This window comes from Macaca thibetana, chromosome 4 (genome assembly GCF_024542745.1).
Source record: "Macaca thibetana thibetana isolate TM-01 chromosome 4, ASM2454274v1, whole genome shotgun sequence".
Taxonomy (NCBI): Eukaryota; Metazoa; Chordata; class Mammalia; order Primates; family Cercopithecidae; genus Macaca; species Macaca thibetana.
Genome location: NC_065581.1, coordinates 40,273,696 through 40,300,525, shown reverse-complemented (window position 1 = coordinate 40,300,525; position 26,830 = coordinate 40,273,696). Strand labels below are relative to the sequence as shown.

General features: G+C 41.4%; 2 protein-coding genes across 4 annotated transcripts in view; one reads left to right on the top strand and one right to left on the bottom strand.

Annotated features, from left to right (window-relative positions):
• The window catches only part of DAAM2 (dishevelled associated activator of morphogenesis 2), a 979,794-nt gene that overhangs the window by 469,567 nt on the left and 483,397 nt on the right, over positions 1-26,830 (bottom strand). The window lies entirely within an intron of this gene.
• The window catches only part of KIF6 (kinesin family member 6), a 381,700-nt gene that overhangs the window by 296,240 nt on the left and 58,630 nt on the right, over positions 1-26,830 (top strand). For all 3 annotated transcript variants that reach the window (XM_050787599.1, XM_050787598.1, XM_050787601.1), the window contains one exon: positions 1,710-1,765. In XM_050787599.1, coding sequence (XP_050643556.1) covers positions 1,710-1,765 — 56 coding nt within the window. The remainder of the gene's footprint in view (positions 1-1,709; positions 1,766-26,830) is intronic.

Here is a 26,830-nt window from a genome sequence, read left to right as displayed (position 1 = left end):
GAGCCAGGGGCGGAGTCCCAAGAAGCTAACATTGAGAAAAAGTTTAGTCCCCTTCCCTGAAAACCTCCTGTCTACAGTCCCAGGCCAAGCAGACAGATTTGGAAAATAGCAATGACATAATTCACACTTCTTTTCCATCCCACACAGAGCAGTCGTGGCACTCTGGCCTTTGCTTATGTTGTTCCCCTGCCTGGAATGCCCTCCTCTGCTCACTTCCTCCAACACAATCCCAGGCAACTAAAGTGTTCAAGGATAAAACAATAGGCTATCTCGGATTTGCTGGGATATTAGAGAGGGGGAAGTGAGAATAGAAGAGGCGGGGGGGAAATAGTTGAAATAAAACTGGACAATTAATAAAATATGATGCTGGGTATGTTAGGGTTCATTCTACTATTCTATTTTGTGTATATTTGGAAATTTTCATAATAAAGCATTTTCTAAAAACTCCTCTGGATCCACAAAACCCAGGTCACTCCCGCCTTGTACGTGAAGCTTTCCTGACGGCTCCCCACTCACTCATGGACAGGTCACTCCCTAGTCAAACTCTAATGGCATGACTAGCACCCTCCAAGGCACAGTCATTTAATTCGGCCATATATTAGGTGCTTGCTTTCATAGGCTTTCAATTGTCTCTTTAACTTCATGGCAGAAAGGAGAGGAGGGAAAACAACTAACATTTCATGAGGGCCCACTATGTATAGGGACTGAACTACATGTTCTCACTTAGGCCATGTCCTGTCTGCTTCTCTAGCACATAGTTGGCTCATCGTGGGTGTCTCATAAACATAGGCCAGAAACATAAAGGAATCACTCACTAAACATTAGCACAACAATCTGGTAGACTAGCATGCAGCCATCAAAGGTAAGCGTCTCATAATATAGGGAAGGACTTCTAAGTGAAAAAAAAAAAAATCAGGGCACAAAATCATACCTGCAGTATGATCCCAACCCTGTAAATACTGGCTCTATAGAAGACTGGGTGGCTACGTGTATCAAATGTGCTTCTTTCTGGGTAGAGGAGTACTTGGGAAATTTTTTCTTGTTTTTATATTTTCAAAATCTGGTTTAATAATGGTACATAACAGGAATCAGCAAAGTTCTTTTATAAAGGGCCAGGTCGAAGATTTTTTCAGTGTCGTAGGCCACGCAGTCTCCATCACATCTAGTCGACTCTGTCTTGTAGCATGAAAGCAGCCACAGACAATGCGCCAGTGAATAGGGGTGGCGATGTTCCAGGACAACTTTATTTACAGAAACAGGCAGCAGGCCGGATTTGTCTCATAACCAGCCATAGTTTTACAACCTCTGATATATTATTTTATAATCAGAAAAAAGTTATTTAAGTATATATTCTTTGGTTATAAGATCTTGGTATCATAATCAATAGAACATAGAACAGAAACCTTACAGCCAGGCTTTACTCTGATATCCTTACATCATGAAACCATGTAAATTAAAAGCCATAAGTGAGAGAATATGAGAATACAAATTCTGTGCTGGATAGAGTAAAAATTAACAATACCTATGATTAATACCAATTTTCTCTCTATTTTTAAGCCTAATATATTTTACTTATTTAGATTTTTCTTTTGTGTCTTTCAATAAAGTTTCATCATATTTTAGTGGCCTCTCAGAAATCTATTATTTTTAAAATATCATGTAGGATGAACAGAAAAACTATAATTTTCATTTTTTTTTTTCCCCTCCAGATTTTCTGAAGCCAAGGCCCTGGGAGAAAGTATAAATGAAGCAAGAAGTAAAATTGGTAAGCAGATGATATTCTGTGAGCCTCTTTCAGAAACCATTTTCCTGGTGAAAATCAGGTCATGATGTGCCTTCAAATGGCCATGAAGCCCAGTTTCAGGAGAGCCCCTGCCAAGGAAGCTGCTTTGAGAGGCTTCCCTAGGAAGTGTGTGATTCCTCCCGTCACCCAGCAGGAAAAGCACTTTCTTTTGTCTAGAGGTTGAACTTTTCATCCTCAGACAGACCTGAGCTCCAGCATCCCAATCAGAGAGTTGTGCTTTTCCCTGGTGTTTTCAGCAGTAGCTCAGCTAATCATGACTTCACGGTTACAGTGAGACGCCATTTCGTATTTCAAGTATGGTGAAACACTCTTATACCTCCCAAAGCTTCTACTTAGCATTTTTGGCAGAGGTACGATATGTTAGCATCATTCAGTAAGCCGGTGGGAGGATAAGAAGCAAAAACAAGCCATCATGACTTCCCAGGGTGGAGGCTGCCACAGAGGGCTCCCCACTTAGGTGAGTACCAAAGGTGAAGTTAAGGCAAGAGGCAACTCAGTAAAATGTGCCTCGAATTCTCGTGGGTTTTTTTGTTGTTGCTGTTGTTCATTTGTGGGTTTTTTTGTTTGTTTGTTTGTTTGTTTGTTTTGTTTTGAGACAGAGTCTCACTCTGTTGCCCATGCTGGAGTGCAGTGGCATGATCTCAGGTCACTGCAACCTCCACCTCCCAGGTTCAAGCAATTCTCCTGCCTCAGCTTCCCATGTAACTGGAACAACAGGTGCATGCCATCATGCCCAGCCAATTTTTGTGATTTTAGTAGAGATGGGGTTTCACCACGTTGGCTAGGCTGGTCTCGAACTCCTGACCTCAAGTGATCCACCCACCTCAGCCTCCCGAAGTGCTGGGATGACAGGTGGTGAGCCACCACACCCAGCCTCAAATCCTTTTTAAAATAAGAGGACTGTGTTTTTTTCATCCCAAACTAAAAGACACCACAGAGACCCATCTCCCAGGCCCAGGGTAGCTTCACAGAGGGGATCCCTGTGCCTCACCTCTGTGCTGGAGAAGGCAGCAGTTCCTGGCTCACAGCTGGCCCGCTGATCTCTCTTACTACCCTCTTTTCTCCCCCTACAAGTGAGGACAGGACAGAAGCCACTGTGCGTGCCCCCTTTAATTCTTCTAACAGAATATAAAAATCACGATAGCCTCAGTTTGTCTCAGTCGGTAAACAGGAGCCCCACAGTCCCCCCTGTGGCCTGAGACAGAAGGGGCTGAGGCAGCCAGACCCAGAGCCACACCCAATAAGCCACACTCAGAATCCTTGTGTCTCAGGGGTTCTTGACCTAAGGTCCAGCATCTTGATAGGAGAGAAATGCCCCTCTATTTTTACTAACCTCTAACTGAAATTTAGCACCACTTCAATGATGAACCCAGTGGAAGTCACAGAGGCTTTCATGTCACATCACAGAGGGGCAGACGTTGTAAAGTATCTTTTGTGCTCATCAGTACAAAATTACAGTGGTTATTAGACTCACCATTAGATCTTTTTATTTAATACATTGACATAAAAGCACATACAGATTTCTGTATCACAAAAGGTTTTACAATTTTGGTAACTATTTCAATATAATTGGTTTATCTTAAAAGCCTGTGTATTTTACTTTATGCACCAAATTATTATCCTAAGAGGGGGGTCCTGCAAGGTCATCAGACTGCCAGAAGATTGCTAGCACAAAAACAGATTTCAAACCCCTTTCTTGACCTGGATTCCTGAACATACTAAAACTGCATGAGAAAAACTGGAAGTTAGGAATGTTTGTATTTTTCTGAAGATAATGTCCATCCATAGCTTATCTGATTCTCCAAGCGTCCAGTCACCCAAACCAATAAGGGAATTGATTCTAGGCTGATCTCCTTCAGGCAGGAAGGCAGACACTCGGTGAGGGGCAGACCAATCCCAGACAGCGGGCAGTGATAGTCTACCTGGCTTGAAGGGGAGAAGGAGGGGAAAGAGGAAGCTGACTTCAGTGGAGCCGGGGCCAATTCGTCAGCATCCTCTTAACCTCAAGGAACCCAGTGGTCTGTTTTCATCCTTGGAGGGATAAGAGAGACCTTTTATAAACTGCTTCTCCCTAAGAAATAATATAAAGTTTTGCTCTTAAAAAAATCTTACTCTGTAAACCAAAATAAAACCATTCCAACATTAATGAAATAGACTAATGATGGAAGGCACCAATGGACTATACTAATATACTTAGTTTTTCACTCTGAGTACAATAGAAATAACTACAAATTCCCCATAACTGTGGTGCAACCATGTATGTTGGTGGAGCAAATTTGCCACATTCTGTAAGATCAGGCAGATTGGGAGCTGCCTTAAAAGCTGCACAGGTGTTTCCTGCCCAAGATCCAAGGGCCAACAAAGTGAGGGCTGTCACTGATCTGCCCAGAGAGGATGTCCGCTTATAATTCATACTCAGAGGGTCCAGATATGCTAGGAGAAGATCTGGACAAGCAAACTTTTGTTTTTTTCCAGAAAATAACAAGTAGAACTCACATCAGTATTGAGATTCAAGCTTCCACTGCTACCAAGAACATAGTTAATTAAGTGATGCCTAAAAAGCCAATGCCAGTCTTCACTTCACTTTATGCAAATACCGAAGTAAGACCCATCTCCTGGCCACCTGTCTTTCAAATTGTGCTCTGATCCAAGGGGCCCGGGTGAGTGGGTCATTGAGACTCAGCCGCATTACTGAATAAGGCCTCACGGTGCTTGATCTCAGGGAGTAGCCTGCCGTCACGACATCTCAGACACCAGGTTAGGACTAAGGAGGAGGAAGGTGGACTTGTACACACATTTAAAATTTCCAAGGCAACCCTGAAGGACACTAGTTTCTGGAAATTTAGGATAGAGTGAGTGCATTTTGCTTAGGGAGAAATGAAATCAAACGGAATTTGCAGTCCCCAAGGAGCCCTTCAGTGAGTCTAGGAGGCAGGAGGCAGGAGCATGGCATGAATTTGCCCTGTCTGCACAGGATGGTGACTGAGCTCCACTCCCAAACTGGGCCACATCCTGCCTCTGGACCCCGAGGCAAGATTAAGATGCCGAGGGGCACACATGTAATTGGGCTGCGGAGAAGAAACAAAAGCTGTATTTGTGAACTGCAAACCAGTCAGCCCACATGTTTAAAGTTCAGGTTGCCACTGTCTCCTCAGGTAGTTTGTTTTTTCTCTGACATTGTGATCCACAGCTGCATCTTGAGCTGCCTTCCTTCTCAAAACTCCCTAAAGGCTATCAATTTAGTAGTGACTGTATAATATCTAATTTTTATATGGCATCATCAGTCAGTCGGAACTTCCATATAATTTCCTTTTCTTAAAAGAAGCCAACCCAACTAGTAGATAAACTCTTGCTACAAACTCCTTTTTGTCTTTCTCTAGGCACCATTTACATCAATCCTGATGTTGAAATAAGTTGAAATAAGAAATGGGAGAAGTAACCAATTTAAAATCTCCTTGAAAAATAATAAGAGTCTGTGTTTCTGTCGGAGAGCCATCTTTATTGTATCTACCTGTTCCATATACAAGATCATTAGGCTGCTTTTCTTCACATGGGCTGGGGTTTTGCACACGTTCATTTACACCCTGCTTCCATCTGTCATGTCTCTAAAAATGCCACTGAGCCCAAACTGAGAAAAGAAGTAGACTGCTTTAGAGGCGGTGGCATAAGCCAGGCATGTTTTTGCTTACTAGAATCCAGGCATTAGGTTTTTTACATCACTGTTCTCCCACTGGCAGCATTGTCTTTGGCAACAAAGGACAATGAATGGCTGTTCACTGGCTTAAGGCCGTCTCCAGACTAGTCCTGAAACAGCTGCCTTGCAGGCAGGTAAAAGAGCCTGACTGACACCTCTTGGCACCTCTTCATCCCTCCACAGACCCCTCCAGGCCTAAATGAAAACTCACATCACAGGAGGCTGCACAGCGGGTTTTCACTAGTGAGGCACTCAGCAATCAATTCAAAAATCACGGGGAATGTAATAGAAGAAGCCGTTAGTGAGAGGCAAAGAAAAAGAAAAACAAATACTAGAAAAGCTAACAAAACATTCTGGAAGTTTTTTTCCCCCTACTCCAAATTCAAAGAACCCCCCCAACCCACCGTTTGACTAATGCCCTGTTAAAAAATGTTTCTCTTGTACATTTAGGATTTGGGAAAATCATTTCTCAGATCTGGGTCTCCGTCGGCAGAATAAACCAGACCGTTTTTGCTATTTGTCAGTTCTGTGCATGTTCTGTACTTAAGCTTCATTGGAGGTTTACTTTTGGACCTACCTCCTTGCGTGTCTGCTTCTTGTAACTTATCCTGGAGTAAGGAAAAGACAACATCCAGGCTGTTTTGCTAGATTATGATGACCCAGATCAAGTATATCCTTTTGTTACTATTTGTTGCCAGCTCCATACAAGGACAACACCAGCAATAACAGCAGCTTTCAGCATTTATTGAGCGCTTCACTCCAGGCTGGGCTGAGAACTTAACCTATGTTATCTCATTTAATCCTCATAGGGAGGAGACACACCTGTAAGGTGGGTATTACCATATATGTCACAGATTCTAAGAGACACAGTTTTTACACTCTTAACACCTGTGTTGTCGGGATGTATTTAACCAGCCCGTTTGGCCTTTTTTTTTTTTTTTTTTTTTTTTTTCACATTTAAAAAATCTCTGTATTGGGGATTGGTCTTCTAGTTGACATCGTCTTAGATTCTATGAAATATGGTATTTTCACTGTTTTTGTTTTGTTTTGTTTTGTTTTGAGATGGCGTTTTGCTCTGTCTGGCTGGAGTACAATGGTGGCGATCTCGGCTCACTGCAACCTCCGCCTCCTGGGTTCAAGCAATTCTCTGCCTCAGCCTCCCAGGTAGCTGGGATTACAGGTGCACACCACCACACCTGGCTAATTTTTTGTATTTTTAGTAAAGACGGGGTTTCACCATCTTGGCCAGGCTGATCTTGAACTCCTGACCTCGTAATCCACCTGCCTCGGCCTCCTAAAGTGTTGGGATTACAGGCATGAACCACCGCGCCCGGCCAGATTTTTTTTTTTAATGAGTTGCAGTGAAGTGGCCTTTGTAAGCGGGCAAACTAGAACTTCTGTCCAACTCCAGAACTTTTTAATACTGTATATGATCTCCATAAATTCATATTTACCTGACTTTGACATTGTCCTCTGAGTTGAAATTTCTCTCAGTTGTCACTCAGTTTCCCTCATTCTTTGGCCTTTATCCTACATGATATTCCCAACAAAAGGCTCAAACTAGACCCTAGCTCAGGAGCTTCGGGCATTGCCCACCAAAATTAAAAGGCTCTTTGTAGCATGATTAATGACAGGCCATCTTTGGCACATTGAGGCCCAGTTGTGGGAGTGAGTGGGGCTGAAGTCCAGCCTGCCCTTGCTCTGCATCCCACGCGTGCCACTCAGCATTGCATCTGCCCATAGGAAGACACACCTTTTTCTAGTTTGCACAAAGGTCCCCCATGGGCTTGCAGCAGCTCTGATAGGATTCGGTGTCCCACATGTGTTTCAACTATCATTTTCAGTGGTTTGGAGAACAGGATGGAAGGGTTATATTTTCAGGCTGTATACAATTCCAGTTTTCAGGCTGTATACAATTTTTGATGCTTCAAAAAAATACAAGAGAATTCAAAGCATAAACGTAGATGTGGTTTAGTAGCAATAGGTATGCTGAAATATTTATGCTTATGTACCAAAACCAGCACAAATAAGGACTCGAGAAGGCCTGATTAAGGGCAGTCATAGGAGTCATTGGGGACCAGAAAATGAAAATGTGTTACCATAGAGTAAAAAAAATACTATATTCTCAAAAGTAAGAAATATAAAAGCCAAGATGTCATCCCTTCCCTCTACCCAGCATTTCCATGTCAACATTATACTGTGTTTCCTCAGTGATTCCAGATCTCTACAAGAATAGAAATGGTTCAGAGAAAAGCAGGTAAAGGGATGATTTAAAAGTTACAAAGTAATTTTTGATTTATTAAATGATTCACCACATTTATTTTTAATAACAAGCTCTGCTAGTGCACTAGAGTATTTAGTCTGATTTTTTAAATTACATTTATCAAAAATTTCAGTTAATTTTTTGTACCCAATTTGCATTGGTTACAGTGTTTGACTCTAAGAACAGAAGGAAATGTGTTGTCATAGGTAACTGGGGAATCTAAGGAGTACAACTAGCCTCAAATGCATCTCTCTCTCCTCTCTTCTCTCCCTCCTTGTCTCAGTTCTGCTTGACTACGTTGTCTAACAGCCTCTCTCCCCAGTTAGTGGCAAGATGCCCCTGGAAACTCCAAGTTTACATGTTCTTTAGAATTCGTAACTTCAGTGAAAGGGACCTTGCCCAACAACACTGACCAAAGTCACTGGAGGGACAAATGATCAACCTGGCTTAAGTCATGTACCCACCTCTGAACCAATCCCTACATCCAGGGCAATGAAACGCTCTGATTGACTAGGCCTAGATCATGCCCCCACTCCTCAGGCAGGTGCTTAGCCCACCTGCACCACATAAACTGAACAAAATTTTTAAGGAATAGAGCAGGTATCTTTCTCCACAGGAAGAAATGCTAAGCACACAAAAATTATGTTTACTGCAGACCTTACAGAAATTTATCTATGGCCTGAAATAACAGACATCTGTAAAGCAATGGGTAGTAGTTGTTATGAGAAAAGACAAGAGTTAGACTTATTTATCCTGGAAAAAAGAAAGCTGTGAATGCGGAGCTTAAAAATTGGATTTAAGTATAGGTGCTATAATGGAATAAATGCAAAATGGCATGCTCAAAAATCAGGGGTTATAGAAAAATTAAGACTGGGGAAGACCGCTCAGAGCCCATGCCGCTTTAACTCTAACAAAACCAATTACAGCCCCATTACAAATAATGATATAAACGACATGATAAATTCCTAATACATAAGGAAACACAATCTATTATTAAAACTTCAGATTTTTTTTTCCAAAATAAGGTTATCATGATAAAAGAGGATTTAAGGAGGGGTTGAGGCTGCTGAGAGATGGAGACATGAGCATCACGCGCAGAGATGGGGGAGAGCAGCACAATAAGCCCCCCTTAAGAGACAGCACACTGGACCACGAAAAGGAACGTGGAGGGAAGGGTGCTGCAGTTCAGTCCTGCATTTCTCCACAGCTTCCTGGGCTCGGCTATGCCAGCTTACTTTGTATTCAGTTGCTTTAACTTGGTGGTGCAAAATTTTAACATACGAGGAGAAAATCCTATGTGAACAAATAAGGTAGTGTATTACACTGACATCACTTCCCTGTTAACCAATTGCATATGAGGTAATTCCTGTTAAAGAAACATGGTTGTAAGAGAACCAACGGTATATTCCTTGATGATATACAGAGAGACCGATAAATTATAATTCAGCTTTAAAGAGATTCAAAGAAGTAAGAAATAATTCGCAATTGTATTGAAAATTTATTTGATCATGTGAAAGAACATTTTGACAAGAAGGTAATTAAATGATAGAGATCATGGGACTCTTGAAAAGCAAGACACAAAAGCATCTTTCTGAGATGACTCAGGTATCTAGAGATGAAAAGAGCAAGGATGACTCATTAAGGTCTCTCTGTAAGAGTTCAGGTGTCACTGAAATTGCAAAATATTCCAAGACATGAAGTTAGCTGAGTAACAACCCATAACCAGTATGACTGATATCTTCATGAAATTGAATGTTTTGCTGCCAAAGTTTGGAGATCAAACAAACAAAAAAATGACTTGAAGCAAGTTGGAGGGCTGTAGTGCACATTCACTAGCAAGATTGAACACTAATAATTGCCATATAGAGAGAAGGAAGCAATGATTTGGTTGGAATGCCACCAAAAAGAGATGGATGGCTACCTCCCAAGAGTACTGACAGAGTAGTCTTACCTTAGTGAGTGAACCAAGGTCCGAGACCTGGCTAGGAGGACGGAGGAAGGCTGACCCATGCCAGTCGAATGGACTGCAAATCAGAGAGGCAATTTATGTATTTACCATGGTGGATGTTCTTTTACAGATAGGAACTCTCAAACCACCTCTATCCACGGCACCTCCTCTCAGGAAACAAGCTATATTAGTTGTTGAAAGGCTGATAAGTGGGCCTCTCCAAGTGCAAAGGGAATGAAAACAAAGAGAAGTAAAGAGTTTGGAGAGAGAGGTTCCCATGGTCACAATTAAGCCTCAGAAGGCTTCCATTGCCCACAGCAGTGAACATTCCTGCAGCAGTGATAGGCCTTCGTCCAGTCCCTGCCTTCTCTGGACAGTGCTCATTCACCATTGCCAACCTGACTCATCTGTTCTCCAGCCTGACCAGCCTCCTTCTGCACACAATACCTCTTTCACAAGACACGATAAAGCACCATTTGTGAGGCTTCTTCTTGCTAAACCATAATTATATCCCACTCCTACCTCTCCAGGATGAACCGCAAGTCACTTTGCATAGGATTTGGGGTCACAGAAGCAATGACTTCTAGTTTGGCTGTTTTGATTTTAGAAATATAAACCTGATTGAGCTAGCTCAGGGTTAGGTTACATGCGTGGTGATGACAAGAATCTCATTAAGATATGATCATAAGATCTGAGGCCCCTCCAAGCTGTAATAGGAGCTGGAACCAGGACCTGGAGAGCCAAGAGGACCCAGGGTGGCCTTAGAGCCCAGCGCTCTGCCTCCATGCTTCCCTCAGTGCCTCTGGCTCCCTCTGTGTCTGTCTGCTCTTGTAACCAGCTGGCCCTGCTGACCATAGTGCCGCTTCCTCATGGCTTTGGTCTTCCCTGGTCCTAGCCGGACCTGAAAATATCCTTTAATATTCAGTCTCCAAGGCTAATGAGCTAATTGTCTGCTTATTTCTTAGCTCAAAGGTATGAGAAAGAGAATTTGACTGGACCAATTTGTGTTTTCTAGGCCTTTAGGACAGTAGCTGCTGGCAGGCTTAAGCATGTGCTGATTTGGGGTCAGGAACCCACCTCTGGTCCAGGAAACTGTGACCAGGGAGGAAAAGAGGTCTTGTGTGTCAGAAAGTGGCCACCTAGGCGGCAAAGGGGAGGAAGCTCTCTCTTTTAAAAAGGGTATGGGTAGGACAGGCACAATGATTGATATCACATATGCTCTTAGTTTTATCTCAGGGAGAGCTGTGTGAAGATTTTTTGCTAGTTCAGCTCTTATTAGGTGACATCAATTCCTTAATTTCCAGGTTCTCAAAGAAGCAACTCACTATTTCCCCTTTGTTTTACCAGTAATAATAGTGACTAGTAAGGTACATTATAATTTACAGTACCTTATTATTTTTCATACAGTCAAATCCATTGATCTTTTATGAGTTCCTCCATTGCTTTCATACTTAGAAATGGTCAATGTAATAATAATAATGGTAGGTTGTTCAATGTCAGGGATCTGTTTAATACCTTCCTAAATTTACTTATAGGGTTTTTTATATTGTTCAATTTTTCACATTCAATTCATTTAGGATTTATTGTAGAATATGGTATGTAAGCTGAGGCTCATAAGTTGAATCTTTTTCAAATAACCAATTTTCTCAACGCCTATTTCATTTTAATGAAATGCCTTTAAATGACATTTCTTTCCCTTATAGGAGAGTCATTTCAGATTTTCAGAAGGCAGCTGATGCATTCTAAATCTCATCGTAGCAGTAATGTACATTCTTGACATGATAATTTTCATTCAAGGATTTCAGAAATAACTTTGCCAGCAGATATGATCATCTAGATATCAGAATAACCCTGCAGAAAAGTGGCAGCTTTATGTAAACCAGGAAGCTCCTGGATGCAGAGCCACAGGGGCATATGGGTAAGTGGGTGGTCCCTCCAGGCTGAGGCCCTCTCGGCACTCTCTGAAGGGAAGGAGACTCTCTTTAAATGCACCAGCAGGAACTGTGCTCCACTGACTGATTTACCCAGGGCAGAGAGCTGGTAATTTGTTGTTTCACTTCTAAGAAGGAAAAGTATGTTTTATTGTCTTATATTGATTAGAAGGATGAACACTTACAGCTGGGACAGAGGTAGGGAAGAGGGTTTTGTCAGTGATGCTGAACAGAGAATACCTGCAAATAGCAGAAGTTTGCTGTGTCTCTTGTCAACTACTCTGGAAACACTGATGAGTCCCCCTGCTGAAATCCACCAACAGCCTCTGAAAGCAGAACACACAAGGGTGGGAATAGCCCTCCTCGCAGCCGCCGTTCCACTCAGCATGGAGATGGCCTCAGTTTGGTGCTGGCTTCATGTGGTAGCATGATCCTGTGGACCAGACTGATTCTCTCACACAGAGCCTGCACCAGAACTTATTGAAGTCAGCCTAAAAGTATGCATGAGCAGCTCTACATCAAGCTGTTTGTTAAAGCACAGACCTTCAGAGGAGATAATGAAACACCGCGCAGACACTTGTCCATCCTCAGGGACTCAGCACTCACCTTCTGGCAGGTAGATGACTGCTACTGGGCAACACTGAAAAAACAGAGATGCTCCCAAGCACATCTAGGCTATGTCACTGATCAGGCATCTCATGAACCAAAAGCCCAGCCCAGGTAGTTTCGGAGGCAAACTAGTAACAGCAGGACCCTGGCAGCTACCTGAACAAGGCCAAAAGGGTGGCCAGGGACAGGACAACTAGGAGTGCCATGGGGACTTCCCAAAGTCAGGTGTCAATGCTTGGACAGAGATAGAATTTCCTGAAAGGACTGGTGGCAAACAGAGAAGCCCATTGCCAGCGATTGTGTATCTAAGCACAGAATATAGGTCAGCAAGAGTCAAAGAAGTAGAGTCCCTGTCACCGTAATAATGGCTAACTTTGATAGAGGTACTATTATAATATCCTTACCATAGATGAAGAAACTGAAACTTATGAAGATTGCTCAGTAATACACAGCTAGTAAGGGATGGAGCTGACAATAAAGGAAAGAGGCAGAGAGGTTAATGGGAAGAGGACTAAGTTAGTCAAGGGAGGACAGGCCTTCCTTCCTAGGGTCTCTTCCTTAATCTGGAGTTCAGAAAGTCATAGATTCATTGGGGTGGTGGGTTTTGTCTCTTTTTAACTGCATAAGTGATTCACGGGTATATTTTGCCATAGTTCGAGCAATTCATTAATATACATAGCAAAATGTAAGCAGCCCACACACTTTCTCTCACCTACTACCAATCATGTCCCTGCCTCAGAGAAGAGTAGGCACTTTCAATAATTTGATTTTTCTCCTTCCATCCTCTTCTGCACATTTGGAGAGAGAGAGAGAGAGAGAGAGAGAGAGAGAGAGAGAGAGAACTATGTACAAAGATATCTTATTTTGTTGCATAAATGGGACCATAAAGTATCATTCTGCCCCTTGCTTTTCTCATTTAATAGTGAGTATGTTAAATGAGAAACTCACCATTTTATGGTGAAATAAACTATGTAACTACTATTAACTGCTTCCTTGTAACAGACATTTCACCTTTTTTTTCCAGTTTTTCTCTATTACAAACAGTGCATGCATTTGTGTGTACAAATGTGAATGTTTCTTTGGAATAGATGAGTAGAAGTAGAATTAGGGGAAGCAACAGTATATGTGTATTTTTAACTTTCATGACTACTCCCCAGTTGCCTTCCCAAAGAGCTTCATTAGTTTATATTCCTTCCAGTGTGTGACAGTACTCATTTCCCTGCATCCTTGCTTGTACATGATTGTATCAGCCATTTTAGTTCTTGCCATTTGGAGAGCAAAATATGGTATTTCATTTTGTTTTCATTTGCATTTCCCTAACAGCTGGTGAAATTGAATGCTTTTTCATGTATCTCATATTCTCTGCCCATTGGTTAGTTGAATTTCTCTTTCTGATTTGTAGGAGCTCTTTGCGTCCTCTGGATATTAGGCCTTTGTCTATGGAATATGTAGCAGATGTTTTCTTCCAGTCTGTCACTTGTTTTAATTTTCTCTTAAGATTTTTGGAAGAACCCTAGGACAGTTTTTTTTTTTTTTTTTTTTTTCTGTTTTTCAAGTTGCTTTAAATTGGGAGGTACTGACTCTACCTCACTATAGCACTGCCCCAAGGAAGATATGCAAAGTAACCTTGGTCACACTGCACAGATTGTTACTAAAAACATGTCCAGATCAAAACTAGAGATGGTGATTTCAGATCATTTGTTTCCGAACCACTAACCACTACATGAATAAATGACTCCTGCATACAGATGGTTAAACCTTGCACCAGACCACAAGTCTGATGATTTTACTGCTGAAAATATATGTTTCTTAATGAGGTAAAGACTGATTTTACCAATTTAATTCTTATTGAAGACATTACTAATGATGCATGAATATTTTTTAAATTTAGTTTTTTTGCAAAACAGCATATTAACACATGTTGAGATGATGCTGAAGTCTAGAAAACATCCTAATAAATTACTGGAATGTAGCAGTACCTAGCAACTCATTAGCAAACACTAGGATCCTTGGGTACTCCTTTTTGTTGGAAGACAAAAGTAAACAATTATGGAATGACTACAGAAATGGATAATGTACCAAATAAACTCAATAGGCAAAAAGACATCAAGGGGCATCTTAATAGGCAAGGGACATCAAAGATATAAAGTTTATAAAGTGCCTGCATCAGTAATGTAAAGCAAAGCCAGGTCTATTTTTGAAGGTTATGAAGCAATGTATTTTTTGAAGTAAATACCGCAATCTCGTAAAAAGGAAAAATAAAAAAACCACAGCTCAAAGAAGACTTATTGGAATTTGTGACCTGAACCTAATCAGGCTGATTGTCTGCTTAAACAGCAACAACAAAAAATCAGGAGTCGTTTTTAGAATTTAAATAAGACCCTGAACATGTTCTGAATATGATCCAAAATTACTTGAGGCTGGGCACAGTGGCTTATGCCTGTAATCCTAGTGCTGTGGAAGCCAAGGTGGGAGGATCACTTGAGGCCAGGAGTTCAAGACCAGCCTGAGCAATATAGTGAGACCCCATCTCTACCAAAAAAAAAAAGAAAAAAGAAAATAGTTTAATTAGCTGAGCATAGTGGCACATGCCTATAGTCCCAGCTACTTAGGAGGCTGAGGCAGGAGGATTTCTTGAGCCCAGGAGTTCGAGGCTGCAGTGAGCTATGAGTGTGCCACTGCATTCCAACCTGGGTAAGAGAGTGAGAACTTGTCTCCAAAAACAACAAATACTTGCAGGTTAAACAACACACTTCCAAATCACCTAAGACTCAAAAATAAAGTCCCAAGATAAACTAGAAATATTTTGAACTAAAGGAAAATAAAAATAAAATCCACCAAAATTTGTGTGCTGCAGTTGAAACAGTATTTAGAGGGAAATTTATAGCATTCAACACATATATTGGCAAAAAGAAAAAATCTAATCAACAAGCTTAGCTTCCATCTTAAGAAACTAGAAAAAGAACAAAAATAATTCCAAAGCAAGTGGAAGGAAGGAAATAACAAAGATACTTGAAACTCAATAAAATTCAAAAGAGAAAAACAATAAAGAAAATCAGTGAAATCACAACTAGTTCTTTGAAAAGCTCAATAATATTGATAAACATCTAGCCAGGTTGACAAAGAAAGAGAAAAGACAAAATAACCAATACCAGGAACGAAAAAGGGAATATCAGCCTAGCAAGGTGGCTCAGGCCTGTAATCCCAGCACTTTGGGAGGCTGAGGCAGGCAGATCACTTTAAGACCAGCCTGGACTACATGGTGAAACCCTATCTCTACCAAAAATATAAAAATTAGCCAGGTATGGTAGTGCACACCTGTAATCCCCAGCTACTCAGAAGGCTGAGGCGTGAGAATCACTTGAACCCAGGCAGAGGTTGCAGTGAGCTGAAATCGCACCACTGCACTCCAGCCTGGGCGACAGAGCGAGACTCTGTCTCAAAATAAATAAATAAATAAATAAATAAATAAATAAATAAAAAAGAGGAAATATCATTACAGACATTGAAAGGATAAGAGAATATTATAAACAGTCTACACAAATGTGACAATTTAGATAAAAGTGGACAAATTCCTTGAAAGCCACAAACTACCAAAACTCATTCAAGAAGAAACAAATAACCTGAATGGTTTCATATCATCTACTAAAGGAATTGAATTCATACTTAAAAGTCTCCCAAAAAAAAGAATGAAGGCCCAGATAGTTTCATTGTAGTATTCTATCAAACATTTTAAAAAGAAATAACACCAATTTTATATAATCTCTTCCAGAAAACAGAAGAGGGAATACTTCCCAACTCATTTTATTAGGCCAGTATTATCCTGATCCCAAACCAGACAAAATATCACAGGAAAACTATAGACTTAATCCCCCATAAATATACACAAATGCTAGCATATTGAATACAACAATATGTAAAAAGACTAATATACCATGACCAAGTGAGGTTTGTCTCAGGAATACAATTCTGGTTCAGTATTCAAAAATCAATCAATATAATCCACCATGTTAATAGATTAAGGAAGAAAAACCTCATGATCATATAAAGTGGCACAGGAAGGTGTTTGATAAAATTTAGTATTCATCACAATAAAAACTCCAGCAAACTAGAAATACAAAGGAACTTTCTCAACCTGATGAAGGACATCTATTTAAAACTTGCAGCTAACATCATACTTAATGTTGAATAACTTAATGCTTTTCCTGTAAGATCGGCAGCAAGACAAAGCTGTCGACTCTCACCACTCCTGTTTAATACAGTACTGAAAGTCCTAGACATTGCAAGTAAGCAAGAAAAATATATAAAAGGCATAGAATGTGAAAGGAAGAAGTAAAGCCGTCCCTGTTCACACATGATGTATTTGTCTACTTAGATGATTTCAAGAATTTACAGAAAAGCTCCTATAAACAATAAAAGAGTTTAGCAAGATTATAGGATACAAGGTCTACACATAAAAATCAATTATATTTCTACATTCTAGTAATAATTGTTCACCAAAATTAAATATTATTTTATACTTTTAAATATATTATAGTCATATATATACTAAATGCTAATATATAATTTATAGTAGTTCCAAAAAAATACAGAGAGAAATATTTAGGTATAAAACTATCAAGACATGTGGAAGATCTCTATATTGAAACCTAACAAACTCTAATAAAAAAATCAAAAAAGACCTAAATAAATGGAGGCAAAAAAAATGTTTATGGATTAAAAGACTCAATAGAGGAACGATGTCAATTCTCTCTAAACTGACCTTTAAATGTCATGCAATTATATTCAAAATCCCAGCAGAACTTTGTGTAGCTATAGTGAAGGTAATTCTAAAATTTATGTGGGAAGACCATGGAATTAGAATAGCTAGGAATAATTTTGTAAAAGAAGAATAAAGCTGGAGAAGTCACACCACACAATTTTAAGACTTATTGTAAGCTGCTGTAATTAAGACAGTGTTGACACTGGCAAAAGAATAGATATGTAGATCAATGGAACAGGATACAGAGTCCAAAAATAGACCCACACCTTTAAGGTTCATTGATTTTCAACAAACGTGCCGAGGCAATGAAGAAAGAATAGGGTTTTTTTCAACAAGCAATATTAAAACAATTGGATATTCATGTACTGAAGGAAAAAAGAAGAATCTCAAAGTAATCTTACACCATATACAAAAATTGAGTCAAAACAGATCATAGATCTAAGTAGAAAATGTAAAACTATAAAATTTTAGAAGAATGAATAGGAGAAACTCTTCATGTCTGGGGTTATGCAACATGTTCTTAAACATCATACCAAAAGTACAATCAATAAAATTAAAGTTATAAATCAGATTTATCAAAATTAACTACTTTTGGTCTGTGAAATTTACTGTTAAGAGAATGGAAAGACAAGTGGCAGACTGGGAGAAAATCTTTTCAGATCTCATATCCCACAAAGGGCTTCTATACAGAATTACAAAATACATAAATATTAACTCTCAAAATTCAATACTCAGAAAACAAACAGCTCATTTATTTTACAAATGGTGGGGGTGCAAACGACCTGACCAGATACTTCACCAGAAAGGATGTACAGCTGCAAATGAACGCGTGCAAAAATGTACCCCCCATCAGCATTAGAGAAATTTGAATCTGAACAATGATGAGATATGACCATTTCTTTATTAGAAGAGCTTAACATTGTTTTCATTTTTAAGTGACAATACCAAGTGATAGCAAGGATGTGGAGCAACTGGAACTCTTGTATGTTGCTAGTCAGCATGCAAAATGGGGCAGATACCTTGGAAAACAACTTGGCCATTTCTTATAAAATTCAACAGACATACCATACAAGCCAGCTATCTACCCTAGAGAAATGAAAACTTAGGTTCACACAAACTCGTATGCAGATGTTTGTAACAGTTCTCTTCATAATTGCCAAAAACTGATGGTAACCCAAATGTCCTTCAATGAGTGAGGGGATAGACTTCAGTGCGTACAATAGAACATTACTCAGCAATAAAAAGAGCAAACTGCTGGTAAATACGACGACATGAGTGACTCTCAAAGGCACTGTGCTGGGTGAAAGAAGCCAGTCTCATAAAGCCCCTACTATCTGATTCCAGCTATATGACATTCTGAAAAAATGAGAACTTCCACAATGCAGGGCAGGGGTGGGAGAAGTGTGTGAGTCTAACATGGCCGTGTGAGGGAGTCTGGGGGTGACAGAACTCTTGGGGATCCTGCTTTTGAAGGTGGCTACACAAATCTATGTGTGTGTCCAAACCCATGATGCACACACATGCTCCCAAGTCAATTTTACCATATTTAATAATAAATAAAAAAGAAAACAGTATGAATCCAACAAGGAAAGAAGACAGGAGGAAATATCAGACAACCAACCTCAGCTGTCATTTTGAAATGAATCTTATGTTACAGAACAGAATTTTTTTTTTAATTTCTCTAGAAAGACCATTTTAGGTAATTGGGTATGGGTTGATGATACAGGTTGTGGTGAATTATTTCAGGCTGAACACAGTAGGAGATTTTGCCACAGTTTTTCCTCAGTTTGGGCAGGGCAAGTAGGAAATTGAGGGCTTCTATAATCAGGACTTTGGGCAGAAAACCTTGGTGTCAGGTTTCTTCATTCAGCAATTTATGTACATCTGTAAAGTTGGAAGCCCTGTGGGAAAACACACAAATCCGCAAGGGAGTCCCCGGCCTTGGGATACCTGTAAGGTAGTTGAGAAGATAGGACACAGGAGGCCCTCGGGATTGAGACTGCAATTACTCTGCAGAGCCCCCTTATAAACCACCCAGTGGGGGCTTCTCAGTCAGGTCTCGTTGGTGGAGTAATAGGTCACTACAAATAAGTGCCCTATAAAAGATTTGGGAACATTTCATCAGCGATAATCATTTGCAGTGCAATTTTCCCTTCTATGGTCAAGCCAGCAAAATTGATGGGTTTCTTAAATGTGCCTCAGGAGATTTTCTGATCTCTGTTCCACTTAAAGCCAGTTTGGTTATTTTTTAGTCTCCCTCCACAAAACAGTATTTCATCAGGTTCCCTGCAGCCAGAAATGTCTCTCCCTGACTTCCTAAATCACTGCAAGATTCTGCCGGGCACAGCATGGAGTAAGTAAACAGGCCTAGAGACCCAGGACTGAGGACAATTGTTTGCATTGTTCTATGATGAGTCATCCAAACAGCTTGAGTCTCTCATGCCCCCAGATGGTGTCCACCTCTGCCAGGGTTGGTTGATAGTACTTTCCATCACAGTAACACGTGTCCCCTTTCCATTGCCCCAAGTAAAAGCTGAATTGAAGAGCTTCTGATGTCAGAGCTTCCTATCTGAGGTGTCACTCCAAAAAGGGAAACTGAGGAAGCAAGTGAGAAAGAGTAGCTCACCTCAGCATGCAGAATGTGAGCCAAAGTCTAAGCAATCTGCATTCTATTAAAATATGGTCCATAGAAAACCAAGGGCTGCTACACTTACTCCCATTTGCCAGGCCAGAAAACAAACCTGACTCCCCAAATACCAGCCAGGCAAGAAATCAGGCAATAGACTGGCTAGGATGTTTCATTTCCTCTGCCTCTTTCTCTGCTAGCTTTGTTGCCAAAGAATTAGGTCTGTTTGTAAGAGACTATATTAACTATAGATAGTAGTAATATTTTTCAGACAAGGAAAATGAAGAACAAGAAATAAGGGACAGGGCAAGATGTTGTCAGACCCCACCTGCATCCCTTCCACATGCCAGGCATGTGCACACTAGCATGACTTCACCTGCTAGCACCACCCACTCCCCTGAGAGCATTTTTCACCCATTCAAGAGATATATGTGGGGCAGACTGGTGCTGGGGAATTAAAGTCCCCTGCCCCGGGAGGACTCAATCAATGACTGTTGGCAGTTGCTGTATACATACCCCAGCTCCCTCCCTCTGCAGGAGTGAGAGCTCTGAGGCATGTATCCTCTACAGGCCCCTAGAGTCTCCCAGTGGGATTGAGCTTCAATTGCCCACAGTGGAAAATGGCTTGCCATTGCCCCCGTATTGGCTGCCTTCCCTCCCTGTCTCACTTCCCTTTTCTCTTACCAGTGCTTCCAGGGATCATTTCCCAAATAAACTACTTGTACTAGGGTCTGCTTCTAGGAGAAACCACACTAAGATAGAGGGTAACGGGGTGTTACCTCTGAGATAACTCAGATGGTGAAAAGAAGACAGGAAAATGGAAGCTGGACTATGCAGGCTTTCTCAACCAAAGTGACTTGAGAAACTGCAGGAAGGCTACTGGCCTCTGGCTACTGTAACAACTTCCTAGAAGTCACTGTCCTCATTGATAATGTTACACTATTAGGAATTAGGGGCACCTGTTTGCCATTCAGGTACTTATCTCTTCTCGATGTACATGCAACATCTTAGCTTACCCATTGTTCACCCATTGTATTATCATCATTGGTGATTTCCTAAGATCCAGGTAAAAACCACCAATTCCTCTAAACACTGCCACATTGTTAAAATAACAACCTACAAAGGACTGCTGACGTTAGTCAGCTGACATGTAATCAATCTTCAGAAAACAGATTCCTGCGACTTCTGTGGTACAGAAAATCATTACATCAAGTGTATTGTCGCCAGCAGAAAATATCCTAAGGCCCACAATAAACTTCTCACCAGAAACTGCATGTCATACACATTCACTCTTCACTGATACCCTTGATTGCAAAGAGAAAAGATTACAAATATCACCATGGAGAAGGTATCAGATCTGTTTCCAGTGACAGGCCAGAGTCAAAATCCTTTCACATGAAGCTGAATAAATTCAGAAGCTTCTCCCCCACAACCCTCTTCCCCTCTCCTTGCCACACACTCACACAACTCCCCCAAAGCAAGAACTATTTCAAGTGGCAGCCTTTGGGGATAGAGAGCAATCTTTAGATTCCTTTATTAATTCCTTGGCCACCTCTCTGGCCTCCCAATGCTGACAAAGTCTAGCTCAGGTGTGTTTGTTTTGGAGCCCACGAGGCCTAGCCAGCGTGGCCAGTATAAAGCTGTCTGAAAAATACTCGCTCTTGGTATTTTTAAGAAGGGCAAAAAGGAACACATTTAACCAGATTTCATTTCTTCAGCAGTTTGTGAGTTAGGATTGGCATGAGTTAGGAATATAATCATCCAGCCTGTGTCTGAAAGAATGCCGCCCTTTTCCAGTTTGCACAGCTTTCTTGCCTCTTGCTCGCCTTTATAAGCCACCCATCCTTGTTCCTGGAGGGGTGACAGCACTAAAGGAAACTTCTCTGAATGAGTCCCACATGTCCCAGGACTCACCAGCCTGTGACAGCCAAACAGGGTGCGTCTCCTTCTTATTCCCAAAATATTATGGCCAAAGTCCCTCCTGGCTTTACTGCTAGAAATTAATCCACTCACATCAAAGCAAGTACCCAGACTGTGCCCAAAGGCTCTCCAAGCACTGCCTCCAAGCACTGAGCTGGAGCGCCTGCCTGAGGTCCTTCCTCTCTGTCTTCCTCATCTGCTCTCATGCTATAGGGGCTGCTGTCTGCAGGGCATGCTGTCCTCTGATGGTGCCATTGCTGGTGGCTGCTACCAGGCCTCGAAGACCCTGTAGCCCTGGTGATGGCATCTGACTAGGTGAGGCAAACTTGAACAAGGTATTGATGGAGGTTTAAGCCTAACAGAAATGCTCCTTGGAGAGCAGCTAAAAGCTCCTTCTGGTTTCTTGGAGGGCTTTGACCCATAGGCTTCTAGCCTCATTTGTGGAGGCTTCCACACACCCTCAGGCAGGCCTGCTCCAAGAAGCAACCTCCTGTGGCCACAGGGCCCAACTGCCTATTTGTATGTTCACTTTCTCCAGAGCACTTCCTGGACCCACAGCTCTCACATGATAATTTATAGCAGTTTGTTTTCCAAAACTCTGGGCCATTCAGTCCTCAATGACATAAGCATGTCATCAGTCAAGGTGGGACTCCCCCCAGTGACCAACAACTTGTTCCATCTTTCCTCAAAAGCAGCGTTTCTCAATGGGGTTGCCATTGGCCTGATGAGACAGGTGGTTCTTTAGTGGCAGGACCCGGCTCGGCTCACTCAGTACAATAGTGTCTTTCCCTCATTGTTGTGGCCACCATTGAGTCCCTGGATGAAAGCCTCCATTCACGTGTGAGGTGGGGACAAGATCAGACCTATGTATTCATTCCACCATTGACTGCCCACTATTCCCAAAGAGCTACAGCAGGTGCTTGGACAAGGACACATATCCACATCATCTGTATTAGTCATGGCTCTCCAGAAAAACAGAGCCAAAAGGATGTGCATAGATACAGAGAGAGAGAGAGATTTAATTTGAGGCACTGGCTCATGAGATTATAGGGGCTGGCAAGTTCAATTCGAACAGGGCAAGCCTACAGACCGGAGAGCCAAGGAAGGGTTGATGTTGCAGGTCAAGTCCAAAGGCAGTCTGGAGGCACAATTCCTTGCGCTCTGGAGGACTTCAGTCTTTTTTCTCTTAAGGCCTTCAACTGATTGGATAAGGCTCACTCCCACTATGGAGGGTCATCGATTCTTCTCAAAGGCTACTAATTTAAACATTAATCACATCTAAAAACAACATCTAGACTAGTGTTTAAGCAAACATCTGAGCACTGTAGCCTACACACTTTGACATATAAAACTAACCATCACAACATCCAAGTACAAGCGTTACTTTTGAGGCCTAGGATAAACTGATTGAAGATTTTGTTTTAATCTGTAGCTCTGCAAACACGTAATTCTGCTAAAGAAGCACCCAATCTGTGTTTCTGAACACAGAATACTAAACAGAACATCTAACTCTTACTTAGAAGCACCTACCTGCATTTGGGTGATTTCATTTTTAGAGCTTCCCCCAAAATAATGGTGTATCTTTACCTTACATGTACAAACCTCAAATGCCCCATTAAAATGATTAGCTTATCTCCAACAGAGCCATGTTTTCCTCAAAGATAATATCCAGACTTTCTCATAGAAGGCAAAAGCTGCTCCTAATTCTGGGAATTTTATCTTCCCAAGATCAAAGAATGTGAAGGTTTGGTCTCCTCCGGGCATCTGTTAGACCCTGGAGCAGCTGATGACCAATATGCTCCATTAGCTGAAATGAAATCAGCTTCTGCTGTGATGAGGATTAGAAACAACTGCTGTGCTCTGGAATGTACATTACCACATCTCCCACGTTATAGGTAACAGTTACCCACCTGTCCCTAGCCATGAAGGAACTGAACATCCCTGTGATGGGAAAAGCCATAATTAAGGATTATGCCTTTATGTGAAAAGCAAGATTAAGTTTACAAGTAAACCTATAAAAGTGCCTACAAATATTTTTATATTCATCAAAACAAAACACTAAAACCAATCCACTAAAGAATTATAATAACATTTCATTCATCATAATGGGCTCTGTATATTTAGCCTCCATTTACCATCCCCTTGGAGGCAGAAGATTTTTCAGGATCTCCCTCCCCTAAAGTTTCAACATGAAGCTTGTAAATTATTTTTATCTTTGCATATTGTGGCAATTCCTTCTCCATGTCTGTTTTTCTTCTCTCTGGGTATTCACTGCCTTCCTGATATTAGCCCTTGGAATTGTTGACTTCCCAGAGACACAGCACCCAGAATTGTGCCATCAGCCCTTCTTACACGTTCTGATTTCCCACTCCCTCTCCTCACTCATTTTGATGGCTGAAGAAGTGTAGTTCTCAGGCCATGTGTACTCCAGCTTCCCTCATCTCCCAAAGCTTCATTGCAAAAACCTCTCATTTGGTTATGTTGTCTGCTTTGCCTCTTTTTTCTAGTCCTAACTCCCTAGATTTCCTTATTATGCATTATCCCCAAAATGACCAGCTTATATCCACCAGGACTGCGATCTGTAAGAAACAGAGCCATGTGTACTGGAATTTCAGGCAGGCAGAACTCAAGTTCAGGGAGGGGAAACTATGTTCCTCCTGAAATATGTCACTCCTGAAAAGCACCCTCTGTAAAACGGTGGGTATGTCCATCTCGCCCTCTCTCCTTCCTCTTTCCTCTTTGAAAATATTTAGCCTCAGAGGAAACAAAAGGAGAAAGAACTCTGGTGTTATTTTTCTGGAATAAAATAAAGTAAAATAACAGGATGCGGATAGAAATTATTCCAGGCTCTGAAAACAGAACCATTACCACCAGCATTTCAGGAAAGCTTATTAAAAAGTAATTTAATTCCAATTACAGAAATCAATCATATTTCACTATAACAATATGGAAGACCCATTACTAACTAAAGTAATGGTGAATTTGAGGGTAAATAACTGATCAGAAGGCAGAAGGTTTAGTAAATATAAACTAAATTTGTAAAAAGTTGGAGTCAGCGAGTGCTGAAAGGTCACAGCTCTGCTTTGTGAAACCCTGATTTGGACGATTGCAAGGACATATGATTGTCCCCCCTTCCTCCCCACCGTAGGCGAGTGAGGTACTTCAGAAAAGTCTGCTGGGCCCACGATAACTTGTTAATTTAGGCCTGAAAATGTGTTTCTAAAAGGAATCAGGGGAAAATACAGATGTCCTGCCGTATTCGAATGTAATCAAGACCTTAGAAACAATTGCAATAGGTTAGCTTGCTTCAGTCCTCCATGCAGTGTTATTTGTAATCAGAGCCACCCACCTCAAAATTATTACTTTAACTAGTACCACCACTGTGACGACCACCACTCATTGTGCACCTACAATGTTCCAGGCACTCTGCTGGGGGCTTTATGTACATTGGGTCTCATTCTTGCAACAACCTTGCAAGGTTGGTGTTATCACCCTATTTTAATGAAGAAATTGAAGCTCAAAGGGATTAAGTAGCCTAGGGTCACAGGTAGGAAGTGTCAGTGCCAGTCTACGTGCTCCCAAAGCCCATGCTTTTTCCATTATTGTAGGCCCAGGATTCCTCTGCAACTTCTCCTGCCGTTTTCCACTCCCTCTCCTCTGATGGGCCTTCACTGCTGTTCAGTTGTCTCTGAAGGCCAGCCACCTTTCTCTGGCTTCCCACTCCACCACAGTTTCCCAGTGCACCTGCTGGGCTCAGTCCCCATTGGCTCCCTTGGATTGTTTTCCTGAGATGCACTAATATGTCCACCCCATGCCGCTCCCATGTAGGTGAGCGCAGAGACAGAGCACAGGGAGCCTCACAGATTCAATGGTGGGCCTGGCCCATCGCACCAGAAAGACGCAACATGTATATGCAGCATCTAAAAATGACTTTTGAACCTGGAAGCTGAAACCATTTCCATTCAGTTTTGTCTTTTATTCACAAACTCACTAAGACATTTCTCCTAATCTCCAGTCTCTTCAGATGGAGAACAATTCCCACATCACAAAGCACCAATTCTGTGTTAGGCAATTATTTTACAGGCCAGCTGGAAGTTTGGCCAGCAGTGAGCCTTAATTGGGGCTTGTTTTTTCCCACTGACTTTTTTTTAAGCACTAACTGATTTAAAATTAAATGAGTAGAATCAAGTTTTATTTTGGAGTGAAAGAGTTGATTATTTATATCAAAGAGCCATGTAAAACTTGCTGTTTTCTTGTTGGAATCCAAGTTTTTAAAAGTATATACACTGCAAAATCAAACATCTCAGTGCTTGGGGTTGATTTTATGTCCCTTCAGTGAACCTGCCCTCCACTTCCCAGTTAGTGAGGGGCCCTACAAACTAGCCTCCCGTGCAAATAGGAGCATGTTGGGAACAGATGGAGTATACCTGTCCCACCCCCACTGGAGAAGAGGAGCTTCGAATGCCCTCAGGTACTCCTAAGAGTGTACCCTGGGCTACTTATGGGGATATAAGGATGGAAATCACAGACAGTGGCTACCAGGGCCCTGCCCTCACCCCAGACAGCATTTCTGGCAACCGGAACCACATCTTCAAACAGTAAGAATGATTGTGAACTACAGCTACTCCTACAGGGCAGGCCTTGGAAGCTGGTTATATCCCCCCTTGCTGAGATAAGAACTTTCAAGCATCTAAAGTAACATCTTTTGAATAGATGCCAACACAATCATAAGCCCTCAGCTCCCTGAGATGTTTAGTATTTAACAATTCATGCTGGTCGCTGAGCTGAAAATTTTCCTAATGCTTACCCACTTGCATCTCCACGTTTGTTTGAGCTTTTAACAAATGTGCTTACTTAATTCTCTGAATCTGTTTATGTAATAGTATCACATGCAGAAATAGTGATATCAATAAGCTTCTTAGCTTAATTACACGTATACAATAGCCAAATGCTTGAGCTTCAGACAGAACGTGCTAATCTTGTGTGATTATTTTGATTACTTGGATAGCCCAAATGAATATCCCAGAGCAAAAGAAATTGGGTCTCCCAAACATGGTATAATTTGGTCATCTTTTTATAAATGAGAGCATTCCCCAAAATGTGATCACCATGTTCTGTCGTAATGATAAGAAAGGAGCTGTCTTGAAAAGCCCAGACTACTGTCTGGTGTTTTCCTCCCAAGCTGAAATGCTCATTAATTACCAGGCACATCCTCCTCCACAGGATGGGCCCAAGGTGACGGGGAGCTCTTGAGAAAATCCCCATGGGAGGAA